We start from the raw sequence: 18,488 nt of genomic DNA on the forward strand, positions 1-18,488 counted from the left end.
TTAGATCCTCAAAACCCCTCAGGACCTGATTTGACTGATCCTTTACTTTTTTGGTATTAGCAGCTGATCTTGTAGCAGAGCCTCTTGTACATCTTTTTAACCTTACAGTGGAAAATAAGGAAATACCAAGGATATGGAAATCTAATTTTGTTCTCCCTTTATTTAAAGGGGATGACCCAACTATTTTAAATAACTATAGGGCAATATCTCAATTACCAATACTGACTAAATTCTTGAAGCTCTTGTGAGTGATCAACTAAAGGAGTTTTTATACACCAATGCCATTTTATCAACAAATCAATAAAGCTTTAGAAAAAAAAACAGCACTATCACAGCTGCACTAAAGGTAGTGACATTTCTGTTGCACTTGACAGGGAGCAACATTGTGCATCACCCTATTGATCTGTACAAAGCTTACGACACATGATGTTGATCACGATGTTTTAAAATCTGGACTTTTTTCCCCCCAATAATATTTTATTGGAAGGGACATTTGGTGTAAAAAAAAAAAAAAGAGAAAAAAACAAAAAAACAAAAAGAGAAACCAACAGGCCAATACAATGTAAATGTAAATGATTGTCCCTCCATATTTTGGTAATCCCCCCCCCACAAACCTCACCATTGCCAATGCAAAAAAACATCCATCCATCCATCCATTGTACAAACTTCTTATCCTGCTCTCAGGTTCACGGCAAAAAATAAAAATAAACATTAATTAAAACTTGGACTTCTTAACTCAGGACTTAGAGCAAAAAGTTGCCTGGTTCTCAAACTACATTAGTAATAGGTCTCAGTGCATTAGATATGATGGTCTATGTTCTGATATTGTATCCATCTACAAGGGTGTACCACAGGGCTCTGTATTAGGTCCATTATTATTCACTATTTATATAAATAATCTGTCAAAATGTGTCAGATGCCAAGTTTCATTTTTATGTTGAAGACTGTTATATACTGCTGCGCGGCAACTCTTGTACAGGCCATTGAAGACGTGCAAAATGCTTTTAGTGTTGTCCAAAATACCCTACATCAGCTGAAACTCATTCTCAATGCAGATAAAACCAAGTTTATGTTGTTTACCAACTCTAGTAATAGGCCACAAAATATCCACTCAGTGATCACTCATGAGGGAAGTGAACTGGAGGTCATTAACTCAAATACCTGGGTATTTTGATTGTTGACTCCCTCACTTTTAAGTCACATGTGCAGTATCTGGTGAAAAAGCTGAGGCTAAAACTGCGTTTTTATTTTCGAAATAAGTTGTTTTTCTTTTAATGCAAAAAAAGTGACTTGTTGCCACCACTTTACCTGTGTTGGACTATGGTGATCTTTTATTTAAGCATATGTCTGGCTCGGTGTCTTCATATGGTTTACACAGCTTACCATGCATCATGAGGCTCATTACAAATTGTAAAGCTCTGACTCATCACTGTGAGTTATACTCTGGGGTTATACTCCCAATTGTACTTGGCAAATTACCCCACTCTTCCGAGCTGTCCCACTTTTTGCTCCACCCCCTCTGCCGATCCGGGGAGGGCTGCAGACTACCACATGCCTCCCTTGAAGCATGTGAAGTCGCCAGCCGCTTCTTTTCACCTGACAGCGAGGAGTTTTGTCAGGGGAACGTAGCACGTGGGAGGATCATGCTATTCCCCCCAGTTCCCTCTCCCCCCTGAACAGGCGCCCCAACCGACTAGAGGAGGCACTGCGACCAGGACAAAAAACCCACATCCAGCTTCCCAGCCACAGACACAGCCAATTGTGCCTGTAGGGACGCCCGACCGAGCCGGCAGTAGCATGGGGATTTGAACCGGCGATCCCCGTGTTGGTAGGCAACGGAATAGACTGCCACGCCTCCCGGATGCCCAATTATGTGTTTTTTATGCTGATCTCCCTTGAAAAAGAAGATTCTTAATCTAAATGGCACTCTGCTGGTTAAATAAAAGTTAAATAAAAAAGTTTAAAAAAAAACAGAGTTTGAAAGAGACAGATAGAGAGATAGCGATAGATAGATAGATAGATAGATAGATAGATAGATAGATAGATAGATAGATAGATAGATAGATAGATGGAGAGAGAGTGAGAGAGAGAGAGATTATATATTTGTTAAGGGGAAGTGCCAGTGCTGTGTATACTGAAGAGATGAGGTGTGTCTATATGTGTGACAACTCTGGAGCGCTGTTGTCATCCATCAAGGTGATGAAGTTATGAATGGAATAACAAATGCAAACACAAACAGACCTGATGTCAGACACACACACACACACACACACACACACACCCTATGCGATCAAGGCTGGTGGTTTTGTTGACATTTCTTATGGTTTTACTTATTCATCTCAAATGATAAAACAGGATTACATCTTTGTCAACATCTTTCCAATCTCACACACACGCACATACACACACACATACACACACACATATACAAACACACAAAATAAACAAACTACACACACACACACACACACTTCACGCAACACTGAAGTAGAGGGTAGATGATAGCAAAGAGGATCGACAAATATTAAGGGGCAAAATGATAAAATCAGTTTGAGCTGGTGGCTGGGGAGTTGGAATGCTGGAGCTCAGATCTGCCGGGCTCTCAAGTACCCCTTGGCCCCGACGAGGGAAGAGGGAATGCTGATGGCTTCCCAGAACACCCTGTTCTGGTCTTACACATGGATCCCCTCGGCTGAGGCCTCCTATTCCTCTCCTAAATCTCCAACACTGATACACGTACACACCTGCACCTCCCACACTACCTTCCCTCTCAGCCTTTCTGCTCCCATGGCATGGCTGACAGGCAACGGTGTGTGACGGGCTTTTACCCCAGCAGTGATTAACACCCCCCCCCCAACACACACACACACACACACTAAAAAGAAAAACAGAATGACTGGCTCACCGGGGCCACATTGTAGGCCAGCAGCACATGCTTCATGTCGGGAGACACCTCGTACTTGCTGGCTTTGTACATTTCCTAGGAAGGCGAAAGCAGAAGGGAACAAAAAAAAAAAAAGAGAGAGAGGAAGAAGACAAAAAAAAAAGATGAGACCTTTAACCATGCATGCAATTTTTTTCATTAAGCCAGTCGTTAAATGACTGCGTTTGACGGATGGCTCGGTCCCTGATGCGTAGGGGAGATGCATTAATCTTGGTGCCGGGGCTTCCTGATGAGATGATGGACATAATGTTGTGTGTCGTCGCCCATGCGGCTGCAACACCGATGCGGCGGCGGGCCTGAGCCTGCCCTGCGTGCTAACGAAGCGGCTCCAGCCGCACGGTAATGATGGATCGTGTGAGCGGGGCTTTTATAATAAAGGAGCTTCTGGGCCTCCTCGGTGTGCTGACACCACCAGAGAAGTCTTAATCGAACCCACGTGCAGCCGTGGTCGGTTCTGTTAGTTCTTTTTTGGATTTTTTTCTCCCAAGTTGTACCCAGCCAATCGCCCCGCCCTCCAAGCCGTCCCGGTCGCCGCTCCACCCTCTCTGCCGATCCGGGGAGGGCTGCAGACTACCACATGCCTCCTCCGATACATGATGAGTCACCAGCCGCTTCTTTTCACCTAACAGTGAGGAGTTTCACCAGGGGGACGAAGCGTGTGGGAGGATCACGCTATTCCCCCCAGTCCCCCCCCGCCCCCGAACAGGCGCCCTGACCAACCAGAGGAGGCGCTAGCACAGCGACCAGGACACATACCCACACCCGGCTTCCCACCTGCAGACACGTCCAATCGTGTCTGTAGGGACGCCCGACCAAGCCGGAGGTAACATGGGGATTCGAACTGGCGATCCCCGTGTTGGTAGGCAACAGAATAGACCGTCACACTACCCGGACGCCCTGTTCCTTTATGTCCGATGGTGCCAAAATGAAACAAGACTTTGCAGAATCGAATCAAGAAAAAAAAAAAGGACTTACAAACTTCTTATTATGCACCAAGACTGTTTTCTCATTGGTGTCGACGTTGAACTTGACAACATCCCCCTTGCGCGTACGGTACAAAAGTTCATTACCTGTGGTGAGAAAGAGAGAGAGAAAGAGAGGGAGAGAAGACTTAAGCAACGCTATGAAAGGAAATTTGGTGCTTTAACCTGTGTAACTAATATCAGTTTTACGATTTACTGATTAAGATATGCTACTATCCTTATTACTTTTTAACACTGAGCTGCTTTAAGTAGCACGGCTTCACTACTCACCCTTCAATGTACCCTGACTGGGGTCTGCAGCCTGTACCTCACCATGAACACACACACACACACTCACGGCTGTCTTTATTTTGGCCGTCGTCCTGCTCCTTCCGATTGGCTGGATTGTGAAGCCCCCCCCCAGCCCCCAGCCCCCCTGACAAGTGATATGCACACATGTATTTATTGTCAATACCGTTTAAAATCCCCCACATGCGAAAAAGGAAATATCCGAACATGAATGAATGCGAACACTCGACTTTATAATACGAACGGCACGAAAAGCTGCAGAGGAATCGTTTAAAGAAAACGGTTATCCGATACCCGCCTGCAAGTTCGTACCATCATTTACTCCAGGCATTTAACACCAATACTACTTTCCCCAGCCGCACCACCCGGGCCCTTGCACCTCTCTACTTCAGAGATCCACGGGTGCAGGAGTGGGGGCGGGGTAGTTAAACTCGGAGATTGTTATGCAGCGGGCTCTCTATCAGCTAGCATATCTAATTGTCCATTAGAAGGTGGCAATATTACCATCACAGTGGCATCAAATTCAGGACGTGCGTGCGAGAGCGGTCTCAGACGTTTTGCAGAGCCCCGACCGTCCCTCCAACGGCTCGTGTCGGCCTGTTAAAAATGATCAGAATACCAACAAGGGGAGTAAATGGGAGTACTCCGTAGAAATTCTCTTACTGGAAAAAACAGGGGTACCCTCCCCCCCCCCACCACCACATTTCCCCGCTAAGGCTGTTTGGCACCCAGATAGATGACTGTCTTTTCCATTTTCGGTGTATTCTTTTAAAGTTAATCGCTGAGGTGGAAGTGACCTTCCGTGCTTAATGAGCGGGGAAGCGTGATCAATCACCAGACGCGCAGATTCCACAGATATTAATTTGCTTCCAGATGTATTCCATCCATCCATCCATCCATCCATCCATCCATCCATCCATCCATCCAGCCATCCATCCAGCCATCCATCATCCAGCCATTCGTCCCCCCCATTTCTTCCATCCGCGGTGGATTGTAGCTGCGCTTTGTGACCGCGAGGCACGTGGCTCTACAAGGCGGTCCGTTTCATCCTCACCCCTCACCGATTTGCTGGGCCGCTCCTTCATCCACCCCCCCTCCCCCGAGACCCTCAGATGCCCCTCAAATCTCTCAGTTCCTGCCGCTGACCTTTTCCAGCCCTCCTGCCAAGTTCATCATTTTTAGACCTCATCATCCTTTCTTCACCTCTCCAATTCTTTGTCTTCCCTTCTTTCAAAGACCAAAAAGTCATCTATTCTTTTACAGCTCCCCGGGCGTTCTGTCTTCCTTTCGATCTACAGCGCCCACCCTCTCCTCGTCTTTTTTTCTACTTCTCTCTCTCTCTCTCTCTCTCTCTCTCTCTCTCTCTCTCTCTCTCTCTCTCTCTCTCTCTCTCTCTCTCTCTCTCTCTCTCTCTCTCTCTCTCTCTCCTGGCTGTGCTTTAGCCCAAGGCACTGTTTTCTCCTCTGATCTATACCTTTTCACAGCAGTATGTCTTATTAATACAGACTCCCGCCCAGGGCACGGGGCATGGCCCTACCCCTCCCTCACCACAGGGGGGAGGGAGGGAGACAGAGAGCAAGAATCACCAAGAAGCACACCTACTCACCAGAGAGAGAGAGAGAGACAAAGGGCAGTTCAGTTCGAACCCAGGTCACTGCGGTAAGGACTCAGCCTCATGTGGTACGCGCTCCACCAGGTGAGCCACCGGGGGCACCCCAGGACCCTTACACTTCTTACTACTGGTAACGTATAGTGTGGCTATCAAGGAATACGAGCTTATCCCTCATTTCAATGCCTAATGGGAGTATCAATTCACAGCAATAATGAGCTGATCAACGTGATGTAATGCAGAGCTTCTGCAGAGAGAAAGAGAGGTTTTGATTTTTTTTTTGTGTGGATTTTTCCTCCTTTTTCTCCCCAGTTGTACCCAGCCAATTACCCCACTCCTCCGAGCCGTCTCAGTCGCTGCTCCACCCCCTCTGGCGATCCGGGGAGGGCTGCAGACCACATGATTCCTCTGATACATGTGGAGTCGCCAGCCACTTCTTTTCACCTGACAGTGAGGAGTTTCGCCAGGGGGACGTAGCGCATGGGAGGATCACGCTAGTCCCCCCCCCCCCAACAGGCGCCCCATCTGACCATAGGAGGCGCTAGTGCAGCGACCAGGACACATACCCACATCCGGCTTCCCACCCGCAGACACGGCCAATCGTGTCTGTAGGGACGCCCGACCAAGCCGGAGATAACACGGGGATTCGAACCGAAGATCCCCGTGTCGGTAGGCAATGGAACAGACCGCCATGCCACCCGGACGCCCAAGGTTTTGATTTTTAAAAGTAACTTTTATTTAAAACAAATACAACCATATTCAAAACACAAGCAAATAGATAGATACATAAAAATAAATAAATCGCATCAATTCTCCAGAAAAAAATCAAGTTGGTTGTCTTTTACCAAGCACAACCCCCCCCCCCCCCCCGGCGTGAGCCTGGATAACACTGAACTGCTCGATACCTTTCATTTCTCTGTAATAACTAAAATCAATCATCCTGGCTTTCACCATTCTAGTAAACAGCAATTTTACATCAGTGTCTACTGAGTTGTCCATCTTCCTCTTTATGCTTACATAAATAGCCATTTTTGCTTGTCCCAAGATAAAGTTAATTAGTTGATGTTTTTCTTTCACAGTTTGTTTCTATTTAAACCCCAGCATGAACATGTGCATGTAGAAACCCTCCCCTGCCTTGCTGAATAAACTGTCCAACAACACGAACAGCGGCACCAGGCGCACACACTCAAGCTAACAGTGGAAAATCGCTTCTTCGTAAAGACAAAAAAGAAATTTTATCACTCACACTCACACGGAAAGAAAAGCGTTAACTGCTGCTATCCCAGGCACAATTCTCCACTGTAAGTCAGTAACCTTCTTTGTTAATGGTGGTTTGTGTAAACCCCTCCAAGCAGGTCTGACATCAACTCCCAAGGCCAGATGACTTCGCCAGGGTGCATCAACATGACTGTTTAGTTTACCCTTGTTTAGACACTTAACCATCATTTCAAACAGTAATTTGCCTTTTATCCCTTCCAAATTTTAGAAAAGTACTTCTTTTCTCATCTAGAAAAGAACCTGAACAGTCATCAAACCTGGGGCCAATACTTAAACAAGGAAAAGCATCATCTGTATTAGGCACAGTCAAACCACTGCTGTATTCATTTAACAGGAGGGATTCAGGAGACACAGAGAGACAGAGAGAGACACACACACAGAGAGACACAGAGAGACACAGAAACACAGAGAAAGACACAGAGAGAGAGACACAGAGACACAGAGACACAGAGAGAGACACACAGAGACACAGAGAGACAGAGACACACACAGAGAGAGACACAGAGAGACACTGAGAGACAAAGAGAGAGAGACACTGAGACATAGAGAGACAGACAGACAGATACGGAGAGAGAGAGAGAGAGAGAGAGAGAGAGAGAGAGAGAGAGAGAGAGAGAGAGAGAGAGAGAGAGAGAGAGAGCGAGAGAGAGAGAGAGAGAGAGAGAGGTGAAGGAACAATAGCTCCCTGGCAGCTAAATACGTATCTGCCTGCCACAGCCTGCGGGACTCACAACCACTATAATACCCCAAAATTATATGCTATTAAGTAATTGTATTAAACCGTACAACATTTATCGCACTGTACTGTATGGCAATCAAATAAAATTAAAAAATTGACTGCTTCAGTGGGCAAAAATATGGAACCTGCTTATGTGATGACACCTATGTTTTTAATATGTGATGCAATGTGAATTTAATGTGTATTTTAATATGTGATGTTATGTTTGAATCTTCTGCAAACTGCTTTAGCAACAACATATTTTTTGTTCATGCCAATAAAGCTATTTGAATTTGAGAGAAAGAAAGAGAGAGAGAGAGAGTGTGTGTGGCGGGGCAGAGAGAAAAAAACCCCTACTATACAACAAACTCATGAAAAACTGGCCCCATAGATTTCTCATTGAAGAAGGGTGTTCATGAATAGCGGCGTTCTACTATAGATGGCACCACTTCCCCACCGACTGTCCTGATCTTTGCGAGTCTCCTGCAGGAGACCAGGAAACCTATTACTACTATTACCTTAACGTTTCATGGTGCTTCAGGCGTCATTAAATTTCCCAGCCGAGCCTTGCTCTCACAAAGTATGACAGCTTCGTTAAAGAGAGGGAGAATACGGTAGATCCACCGGTCAGTACCACTTAGTCCGCCAAATTAGTCCCTATAGCTTGTCTTAATGTTTAAGGTGTTTCAAACGACATTCATTCTGCGAACTCCTCCTCCGTCACCGCTTTCTTTCCTTCGCGGTGTGACGAGGTCGTGGGGTCAATTTGTTTACTCAGATTGAGCCGGTTCTTTAGCAGGAGACGGAGCTCTCCCTTTATACTTTGTCGGCTCGTTGAGAGTCTTCACGCGCTCAAGAGTGCTCAAGAGTGAGTAAAGAGCCCTCAGCAGGTACCGTGTGAGGAAAGACAAGTACAGAATGTGCCCGAGAATTCGCTGTTATTTAAGACCCCCCCCTCCCATATGTCGGTCTGATTAATACCGTGTACCCATCTCCAAGGCACCCCCAATGAGGGCATCTTCTCAGGGGCATCTTCCCCCCCCTTTTCTCCCCAATTGTATTCGGCCAATTACCCCACTCTTCCGAGCCGTTCCGGTTGCCCCACCCTCTCTGCCGATCCGGGGAAGGGTTGAAGACTACCATGTGACTCCTCCAATATATGTGGAGTCGCCAGCCACTTCTTGTCACCTGACAGTGAGGAGCTTCACCAGGGGGACGTAGCGTGTGGGAGGATCACACTATTCCCCCCAGCCCCCCCCCCGAACAGGTACCTCAATTGACCACAAGAGGTGCTAACTGCAGCGACCAGGACACATACCCACATCCGGCTTCCCACCCGCAGACACAGCCAATCATGTCTGTAGGGACGGCCGACCAAGCCAGAGGTAATATAGGGATTTGAACCGACGATCCCCGTGTTGGAAGGCAATGCAATAGACCGCTACGCTACCCAGACAACCCCAGGGGCATCTTTTTAACGGATTATCTTTATGCATGCTCAATAATCCAGGTAATGTTGTGTCCAGATGAATTGATTCAATTTTCTGCGATTTTTAATGGACTGTATTGTATGCATCAAACCACATCTGCCTCTCAAAATTGTGTATTTTTGTAGCCTTACCACCTTTTCAGAGGACAACCTGATTATAATCTTATTATTCCTCAGCTCCATCACCTCTGGACACTGTTGATCACAGCATGTGATGTTACAAGCACATTTTTACTAATCCCTTTGTTTTCTAATAATAAAGACCAACTCCTCCTTACCAAGGGTAATAGTTACTGCCTTGCCGTAGGCTCTCCTTGCCATAGGCTCCATTTCTATCATCACACCCTTTTAGGACGTCTGCATTTTTCTTAATCAAGCTTTGTGCATCATGCTTTTTGCCGTATGATATACTTTTGATCTGTGTGTCTCACAAGAATTCGCTTTTTCTTAGAGCTTCTGTGCTTTGCCATCTCTCTTCCGCAGGGTCCTTACGTTTGCTTTGAAAACACCCGAACAAATTCATCCATGTCACGTAGACTAGTTATTACATTCTCATGTGCCAAAGAGACCAAATTCTTTCATCTATCACGTTGCACAGGCCTCAAAAGGGTGTTAAGAACTGAGCTAGGGTGCAGAATGAACTTTGACAAGACGCTGGTGAAACCATAATACCCAGTGGGTAGATGCCAGATGCTGTTACATGACTGTCCCCACTCTGAGCCACCCTCCAGCCCGGAAACAGTCCCTAAGCCGGTGTTAAAGAAAAGATAAAGAAAGAAAGCCACTTTACTTTTGTCACTGTACAGTTGTTTGGTCACAATGAAATTTTTCTTCTGCATTGAACCCATCCTACTGTACAGGAGCAGTGGGCAGCTGCAGCACCCGGGGACCAACTCCAGTTCTTCTTTCCATTGCCTTGCTCAGGGGCACAGACAGGAGTATTAACCCTAACATGCATGTCTTTTAGATGGTGGGAGGAAACCGGAGCACCTGGAGGAAACCCACACAGGGAGAACATGCATGCTCCACACAGAAAGGACCTGGGACGGCCCGGGGCTCGAACCCATGACCTTCTTGCTGTGAGGCAACAGTGCTAACCACCGTTTCACTGTGCTGCCCCTAAAGGGTGCATGGAGGGTGGGAACAGCATCGGCAATGGGGCCTGAAAATTAAAGCCTTATAACCCTAAAATCCATAATTATCAAGAACAATTCACTCCGTGATCTCAAAGAGGATGTACGAGGCAGTTGTTTAGCACATGCAGAAACCACAGATGATAATATATGTTGGACAAACAGACATATTAATTGGTGGACCAAGAGATAAGTTTCAGAATGTTTTCAATTTTTCATGTTTGGCTGCAAGTGACCAGCAAGCATTTTTTTTTTTTGGTGGGTGGGGGCACAAATTTGAGGATGTGTAGCCCAAGCCAGCGCCCTCATAAATCCGGCCTCGATACCACCTCAGCTGAGCTCATCAGCCTTTCGAGATCAAAAGCATCAGAAAAAGAGTGTTTCCTCAGCTGTCTCCATAAGCCATGCCTGCAAACACATAACGGCGCCTTATCTTAATTGGCTCACTCCTCAGTCAGACTGCTCGCACGGCTCACGTCTTACGCTATATTCCATGTAGCAAGGGCAGAGAGATATCGCTTACCACACCGCCGTCACATAATTCAAAACAGGCTCATTTCACAACACATACTGACATGGGGGTGGGAAGAGGCCGTCTGCATAGCTACTGTAGACCACATCATTAGCCAGAAGGCGAGCCGAGGTTGCCGTGTTAAGTTCTGGATAAAATGGAATTTTTCTCGTCTGTTCTGGGTCATTTGTCCATCCTGAAGGCTGCCGACGATGGCTAGGCCGATAAAAGCAACGCGGGCTGCAGGAGAAATTATGGTTTCCTGTCCGCGACTAAATAAAATGAAATAAAATGTTCTATGCAGTAACACAGTCTTTGAATGTCTGCCACTAAGGTAAGCTACAAGAACTACAAGCTCATATAAAAATCCAAAGGGATGCCAATTAAAAACCCACCATTCCACCCATGTATTTTTTTTTTGTAATTCAGTTTCATTTTATGCACTTGCAAAGGACGTTCATATACTAATGCACAGTGTGTGTGTGTGTGTGTGTGTGTGTGTGTGTGTGTGTGTTTGCAGAGGAGTTCCATATACCACTGTTGTTTTTTTTTATCACTGCAAAGCTGTTACCTCAGCAAAAAATACATATATTTTGACTGAGCTGATGAATGATGGCACAAGGGAACGCACGAAAGAATGAACAAATGAGATTACAGACAAAAGAATGAACCAGACAACAAAGTATTGAGCCGCCCAGGACCCGCGCCAACCTGCCTTGGGCCAATTTTCACAGTGGAAAGTGATTTATGGTTATCGGCAATGTCAATCAAGGTCACCTGCTGACTGGGTGTCTTACTGCCTGTTCTGCTGCTGTGAGTTTTCCATTTGATAATTTTTTTTCCATTTGAAAAATTAAAGAGCCTAAGCGGCAGCTTGGCTTGACACAATTCTTTGTCACTCTTTCCAAATCCTGCAACAAAGAATATGTTTATCTTTGTCTTTTTTTTTCTTCATTGCTTTGTTTGGACCTTGCACAAGGAGTGGATGCTACAGAACACAACGCTGGCATGTGCAGGCTAGAGAGGAAACACGCCCAGCGTTAAAAGTCTTATGCTTACGGATTGTTGCAACAGAATTATTCAGCTTGTCTGTTGCTGCGAGGGAACGCTTGCAGCCTCTTTGCTGCGCCGTGCAACCCGAACACAGTTAAGCTTCGTATTCTCGGTGATAAGAGTCCTAAAGTGAATTCAAAGGATTGTAAGTCTATTATGCGCATACAGACATCCGCCATGTACTGCGGGCTTCACAGCAATGGGGATTATGGGCCCGCCTGCTGGATTTCAGCCGCAACATCCCTCCAGAGAGAGATGTCTGTCTGCATACAGCAGTAGTCCCTGTAGTAAACGTCCTCAGCCCCGTATGCCCCTGTCCTACAATAACTAGCACTGCAGGCAATTCTTACCAAAATATTACAGAGGACCAAGCGAGTGCCAGTGTTAATTTTGTCAATGAAAAACACAGCAAGAAATGTCATCAACAAACTTTCTTTAGCGACGAAAATGAGACTATCCATCCATCCATTATCCATCCAGTATCCAAGCCGCTTATCCTAATCAGGGTCGCGGGGATGCTGGAGCCTATCCTGGCAGTCACGGGGCGGCAGGTGGGGAGACACCCTGGACAGGCCGCCAGTCCATCACAGGGCCCACACACACACAGACACACACACACACATATACACACCTAGGGACAATTTAGTATGGCCGATACACCTGACCTACATGTCTTTGGACTGTGGGAGGAAACTGGAGCACCCGGAGGAAACCCACGCAGACAATGGGAAGAACATGCAAACTCCACACAGAGGATGACCCGAGATGACTCCCAAGGTTGGACTACCCTGGGGCTTGAACCCAGGACCTTCTTGCTGTGAGGCGACTGCGCTAACCACTGCACCACAGTGCCGCATTTTTTGTTGGGTGTACAATTGAATTTTATGTTGATTTTGTGTGTGTGTGTGTGTGTGTGTGTGTGTGTGTGTGTGTGTGTGTGTGTGTGTGTGTGTGTGTGTGTGTGTGTGTGTGTGAGTGTGTGAGTGATTAACTGATTTTGACACCTGAAAGTCACTTCTAACGTCAACAATTAATTCTTGTTAGAGATTGAATTTTGGGTTAAAATAGGTGAAACGTTAAAAATGGTATTATAAGTAGTCGTAATTCAAATAAAAATGAGACTATAATGAAATCAAAACTCTCTCGTTAACCAAAACCATGAGGAGATGTCAACATCATTGTGTCTCTCATAGATTTGTTCGCAAGGTTGAGTTTTGATTGTGTTATTGTCTTGCCATTTCCGTCCGGTCGCTGGCTTAACACTTTTCATCCAGTTTAAATCAAGAAATTAATACAGAATCCAGTCAGAACAAAAAAATGAATTTTTATTCGGTTATTGGCAATTCAGCTGTCAGCGGCTGAGAAAAGGGCAAATGTTAATTTTCCCAAGCAACTCTTCTCGGGGAAGGAATCATATTGCATCACTAGTTCCAACAAAAATTAAGCAACATTAGGGACTTATACAAGTTCTACATCTGTGTGTGTGTGTGTGCGCGCGCGTAAGCACATGCTTGGGTGAGCAAAAGGAATGGGATGTGAGCCTGCAGCAGAGTGAAAGGGACACATGGTTGAGAGAGATGACAGATGCGTATGGCGTCTGAGCGGGCACGCTGGAGAAAGGACGGTGTCTGAGCGTGCACGCTAGAGAAAGGATGGTGGATGAGCGTGCACGCTGGAGAAATTACGGTGTCTGAGTGTGCACGAAAGGACGGCGTCTGAGCGTGCACGCTGGAGAAAGGACGGCGTCTGAGCATGCACGCTGGAGAAAGGACGGCGTCTGAGCGTGCACGCTGGAGAAAGGATGGCGTCTGAGCGTGCACGCTGGAGAAAGGATGGCGTCTGAGCGTGCACGCTGGAGAAAGGATGGCGTCTGAGCGTGCACACTGGAGAAAGGACGGCGTCTGAGCATGCACGCTGGAGAAAGGACGGCGTCTGAGCATGCACGCTGGAGAAAGGACGGCGTCTGAGTGTGCACGCTGGAGAAAGGACGGCGTCTGAGCGTGCACGCTGGAGAAAGGATGGCGTCTGAGCGTGCACACTGGAGAAAGGATGGCGTCTGAGCATGCACACTGGAGAAAGGACGGCGTCTGAGCATGCACACTGGAGAAAGGACGGCGTCTGAGCATGCACGCTGGAGAAAGGACGGCGTCTGAGCGTGCACGCTGGAGAAAGGACGGCGTCTGAGCGTGCACGCTGGAGAAAGGATGGCGTCTGAGCGTGCACGCTGGAGAAAGGATGGCGTCTGAGCGTGCACGCTGGAGAAAGGATGGCGTCTGAGCGTGCACACTGGAGAAAGGATGGCGTCTGAGCATGCACACTGGAGAAAGGACGGCGTCTGAGCATGCACGCTGGAGAAAGGACGGCGTCTGAGCGTGCACGCTGGAGAAAGGACGGCGTCTGAGCATGCACGCTGGAGAAAGGACACATTCTCTGAGACAATCCCTGCCCGCTTTGGCAGGTACAGGCATTTCTGCTGTCCTTTCTGTCTGTTTGTGTGTGTTTGTTATGTGGCTTTGTGAGCGTGGTTTACAGTGGCGGTTTCCAACTGATGTGAATTAACACGACTAGTCATCTGGTCACAACAATCTCCACCCTCCGTTCTCCAAACCCCACCCATGCCGGTTGTGGTACGACACAAACCAACCTGCAAAAGTGTAACTATCGTTAGAGGCAATTTCACCAACTGAAAAAAAAAAGAAAAGATGAAACCTCTTCTGCATCTGTGCATCTGCCTGTTAAATGACTTTTTCAAGGCCATTTCCTCCGTTTTCTGAAATTCAACAAATAAATAAATAAAACAAAATAAACAGGCACAAAATTGGTGTTTAAGCAAACAAGTCTTCTGTACTAAAAGCATGTATTAGTCATGCAACATGCACACAATAAAAACATCCGCATCTGTCACTTTGCAAAATGTTAACGATATGAAATTGGAAAAAAAAAAGGATGGTTGACTCTGACAAACATCAGCTATACAGTGAATATATATAGGCTTGTTTGGTATGCCTCATTGGTAAGAAAAAGAGCTACTGCACAACTCCATTAACAAATGAAGTTCACGTCATTAGTCATGTTGTGTGGTGGGAGCAAAGCCACAACTGGCTAATCATTCAAAAATGATTACGTCAGATAAATAGTAGAGTTGAGTTTGTGCAACACAAGTAATCAAGGGAATTTCTTTGAAATATACTTGCTTATTATGAACAGGTGCACACGCACACACACACACACACACACTACAAACATCACCTCGCTATATTTGTGTCTAAAACACAGGTCATTTTCAGCCACAGTAAAGCAGCCATTAATTGAGGATAGTCCACATTTTTTTTTTTGTTCACTTGTTTGCATGTGTTTAGCAAACATGGGTGAGACTATAGGCTTCACAGGGCGGGCAACGAGAAGAATACGGCCATTAAAATGGCAGCCGGCTGATTAAAGCAGCGCCTTGTGTCTCGTTGGCCCGGCTTCAACGTGGCAGAGGGAGAGTGATGCCGATGCTGTGTCCATTTGATTCAGATTGAGATGTAAAAATATGCATATGTGGGGTAGCAATGGAGTCTGCTAACTGCAATTATCTAACCGGCAAGACTTATAATGATGGCTCCAGGACTTCCTCAGAATACAAATGAGGAGGTTCATATGGAAATGGGGGAGCAAAAGGAGTCGGTGGATATATATATTAGATACATCACAGGCGGGGGATCACAATCTCTGCAAATTCGCTAGGTGATGTGAAATACACGTAGCCATCGAAGCAGATCCCGTCAAGAAAAAAAGAGTGAAAACAGCATACGGAAGAAATGACCCTTCTTAAAATGGCCTAATTTATGATTGTTAAGTGTTCTGGAGGTTATAATAAATGTGCTTCTCGGGAATTGATTGATGGGCGGAGAAAGCCGGGGAGAGTGAAAACATGAATCCAAGCTAAATTGGGTTTAAAGTAAACTCAATTTCGGCCCCCGTCCGCAGAGGCCGGCACACTCGATGGATAGCCTTAGCAGCTCGCACATGGCTGAGTCCGGGTAAAAATGACACACTAACAAAGACAAAATAATCTGGAGAGATCTGATCTCCTCACAGCTGGCTGTTTCTCTCTCGTTCTCTCTCCCAGCGGCAACATGATGGACTAAATATGCCTGCCGACCAAGGCTGGTATTGTCAATACCACAGAAGGGGAGAGAGATGGAAGAGTGGGCTGCTTTATAATGATGTTTCATGGCAGGATCCATATGAGGGAACTTAACCCCAAACCGTTTTGATCTCTCTATAGAGGTCAAAAGGGTTCCCTAACACGGCTAAATCGTTAATGTTCGCCGCTGTATCAAAATACTGTTAAATTTAGAAAAAAGCCACTTTATCTTGCCATTGTAGTTGTTTGGTTACAATCAAATGTGTTCTCTGCATTGAGCCCATCCTATTGTAGAGGAGCAGTGGGCAGCTGCAGCGCCCGCGGACCAACTCCAGTTCTTCTTTCCATTGCCTTGCTCAGGGGCACAGACAGGAGTATTAACCCTAACATGCATGTCTTTTTGATGGTGGAAGGAAACCGGAGCAACCGGTGGAAACCCACACAGACACGGGGAAAACATGCAAACTCCAACCAGAAAGGACCTGGGACGACCTGGGGTACGAACCCAGGACCTTCTTGCTGTGAGGCAACAGTGCTAATCACTTGTCCACCATACCGCTCATTTATTCTAAGGACATTGTGTGGACCCTTACACTTCTTTTTTTTGTAAGATTATTTTTTTTGGCATTTTCCGCCTTTATTTGACAGCGATAGTCAAGAGAGAGACAGGACAGGCAGGGGAGAGAGAGGGGATGACATGCAGCAAAGGCCCTGGGCCAGATTCGAACCCAGGCTGCTGCGGTAAGGACTCAGCCTTATGTGGTATGCACGCTACCAGGTGAGCCACCGGGGTGCCCCAGGACCCCTTACACTTCTTACCACTGGTAGCTTATAGTGTGGCTATCAAGGAATACAAGCTTATCCCTCATTTCAATGCCTAATGGGGGTATCAATTCACAGCAATGAGCTGATCAACGTGACGTAATACAGAGCTTCTGTTGATGACGCAAACATGCAGCTGCTGTATTTGTTGCTCTATGTCTGACACAGAGAAAGAAAGACAAAGCAACAGACAGAGTGAGACAGACAGAGACACACACACACAGAGGGAGAGACAGAGAGAGAGAGAAACAGAGAGAGACAGACAGAGACAGACAGACAGACACAGAGAGAGACACACACAGAGAGAGAAGAGAGAGAGACAGAGAGACAGAGACAGACAGGCGCAGTCAGAGAGACAGACAGACAGAGAGAGAGAGAGAAGAGAGACACAGACAGACACAGAGAGAGAGAGACAGAGAGAGAAGAGAGAGAGACAGACAGACACAGACAGAGAGAGACAAACAGACGCAGTCAGAGAGAGAGAGGGAGACAGACAGACAGAGAGAGAGACACACACAGACAGAGAGAGAGAAGAGAGACACAGACAGACAGAGAGAGAGAGAGGGAGAGAGACAGACAGACAGACAGAGAGACACACACACACACACACACACACAGAGGGGGGGGGGATCAAGTGAAAGCGATGAATTCGGTTCGGGGCAGGGAACAGATGTTGGCGCCCAGATGTGTACAGTACTGGCGGAGCTTGTGACGTTTGTTGAGGCCCAGTTAAGCGTGACAAATTTGTTTACAGTTTCGTGGGTCGCAGCGAGCAGCAGGAGCAAATCGGTCACACGAGAGACCGCCCCTCCCGAGGCACACATACGGGGGGACCTGTAGCTAAAAAAACCAAACGATGAAATCCGGCTCGACAACGAGCCAGATCATAATCAGAGAGCACGAGACACAGCGGCCTCGGGCGCCTCGCTCATCCCGGCGGCGCAACACAATGACGCCGAATTATTACCCGGTCGTCAGCTCTCTAATTACGACCCGATGAAAGCGCCCTCTCAAAACGGGGGGACAGCTTTCGCGTGCGGGGGTTTGCGGGCAGACCGAACAGCTGCAGCCTTTCCAGGCACCATCTTTGATTGGATGATTGGAAGAGGCGGCTTCGCCGGGCACAAGCGGAGAACAAAATCTGTCTCATTAATCCTCCAGCTGCACAAAACCCTCAGATAGTCAAACTGTGATCATATCATTCAGCGCAGTGTGTGTGTGCATCTAGTCACCGAGCCAGTGGTTTTATCTTGTTTAAAAAAGAAAGAAAACCCTAAGTGTATAAATTCTCCCCCACCGGCCTCACAGTCGTGCCATCGGCGTCTGTGCCGCCAGATTTGCGGTATCAAGAGACAAGCTTTTGAAAGGGTGGTGGAGGTAAATTGTGACAATAGCAGCATCCACATACTTTTATCGATCATAGAAAAAAATGATGGCTGTAGTCGCAGGAAACCGGGCGGCTGCTGAAGCTCGCATAGTCCGCAAAGGACACACACACACACAAGGACACACGTACATGTACTACACA

At 46.7% G+C, this 18,488-nt stretch overlaps 1 protein-coding gene across 2 annotated transcripts in view; it reads right to left on the reverse strand.

The window, feature by feature from the left end:
• dpp6a (dipeptidyl-peptidase 6a) overlaps nucleotides 1-18,488 on the reverse strand; it is a 189,526-nt gene that overhangs the window by 28,486 nt on the left and 142,552 nt on the right. For both annotated transcript variants that reach the window (XM_056299078.1, XM_056299077.1), the window contains 2 exons: nucleotides 3,920-4,014; nucleotides 2,906-2,980 (listed from right to left, as the gene is read on the reverse strand). In XM_056299078.1, coding sequence (XP_056155053.1) covers nucleotides 2,906-2,980; nucleotides 3,920-4,014 — 170 coding nt within the window. The remainder of the gene's footprint in view (nucleotides 1-2,905; nucleotides 2,981-3,919; nucleotides 4,015-18,488) is intronic.

This window comes from Lampris incognitus, chromosome 19 (genome assembly GCF_029633865.1).
Source record: "Lampris incognitus isolate fLamInc1 chromosome 19, fLamInc1.hap2, whole genome shotgun sequence".
Lineage (NCBI taxonomy): Eukaryota > Metazoa > Chordata > Actinopteri > Lampriformes > Lampridae > Lampris > Lampris incognitus.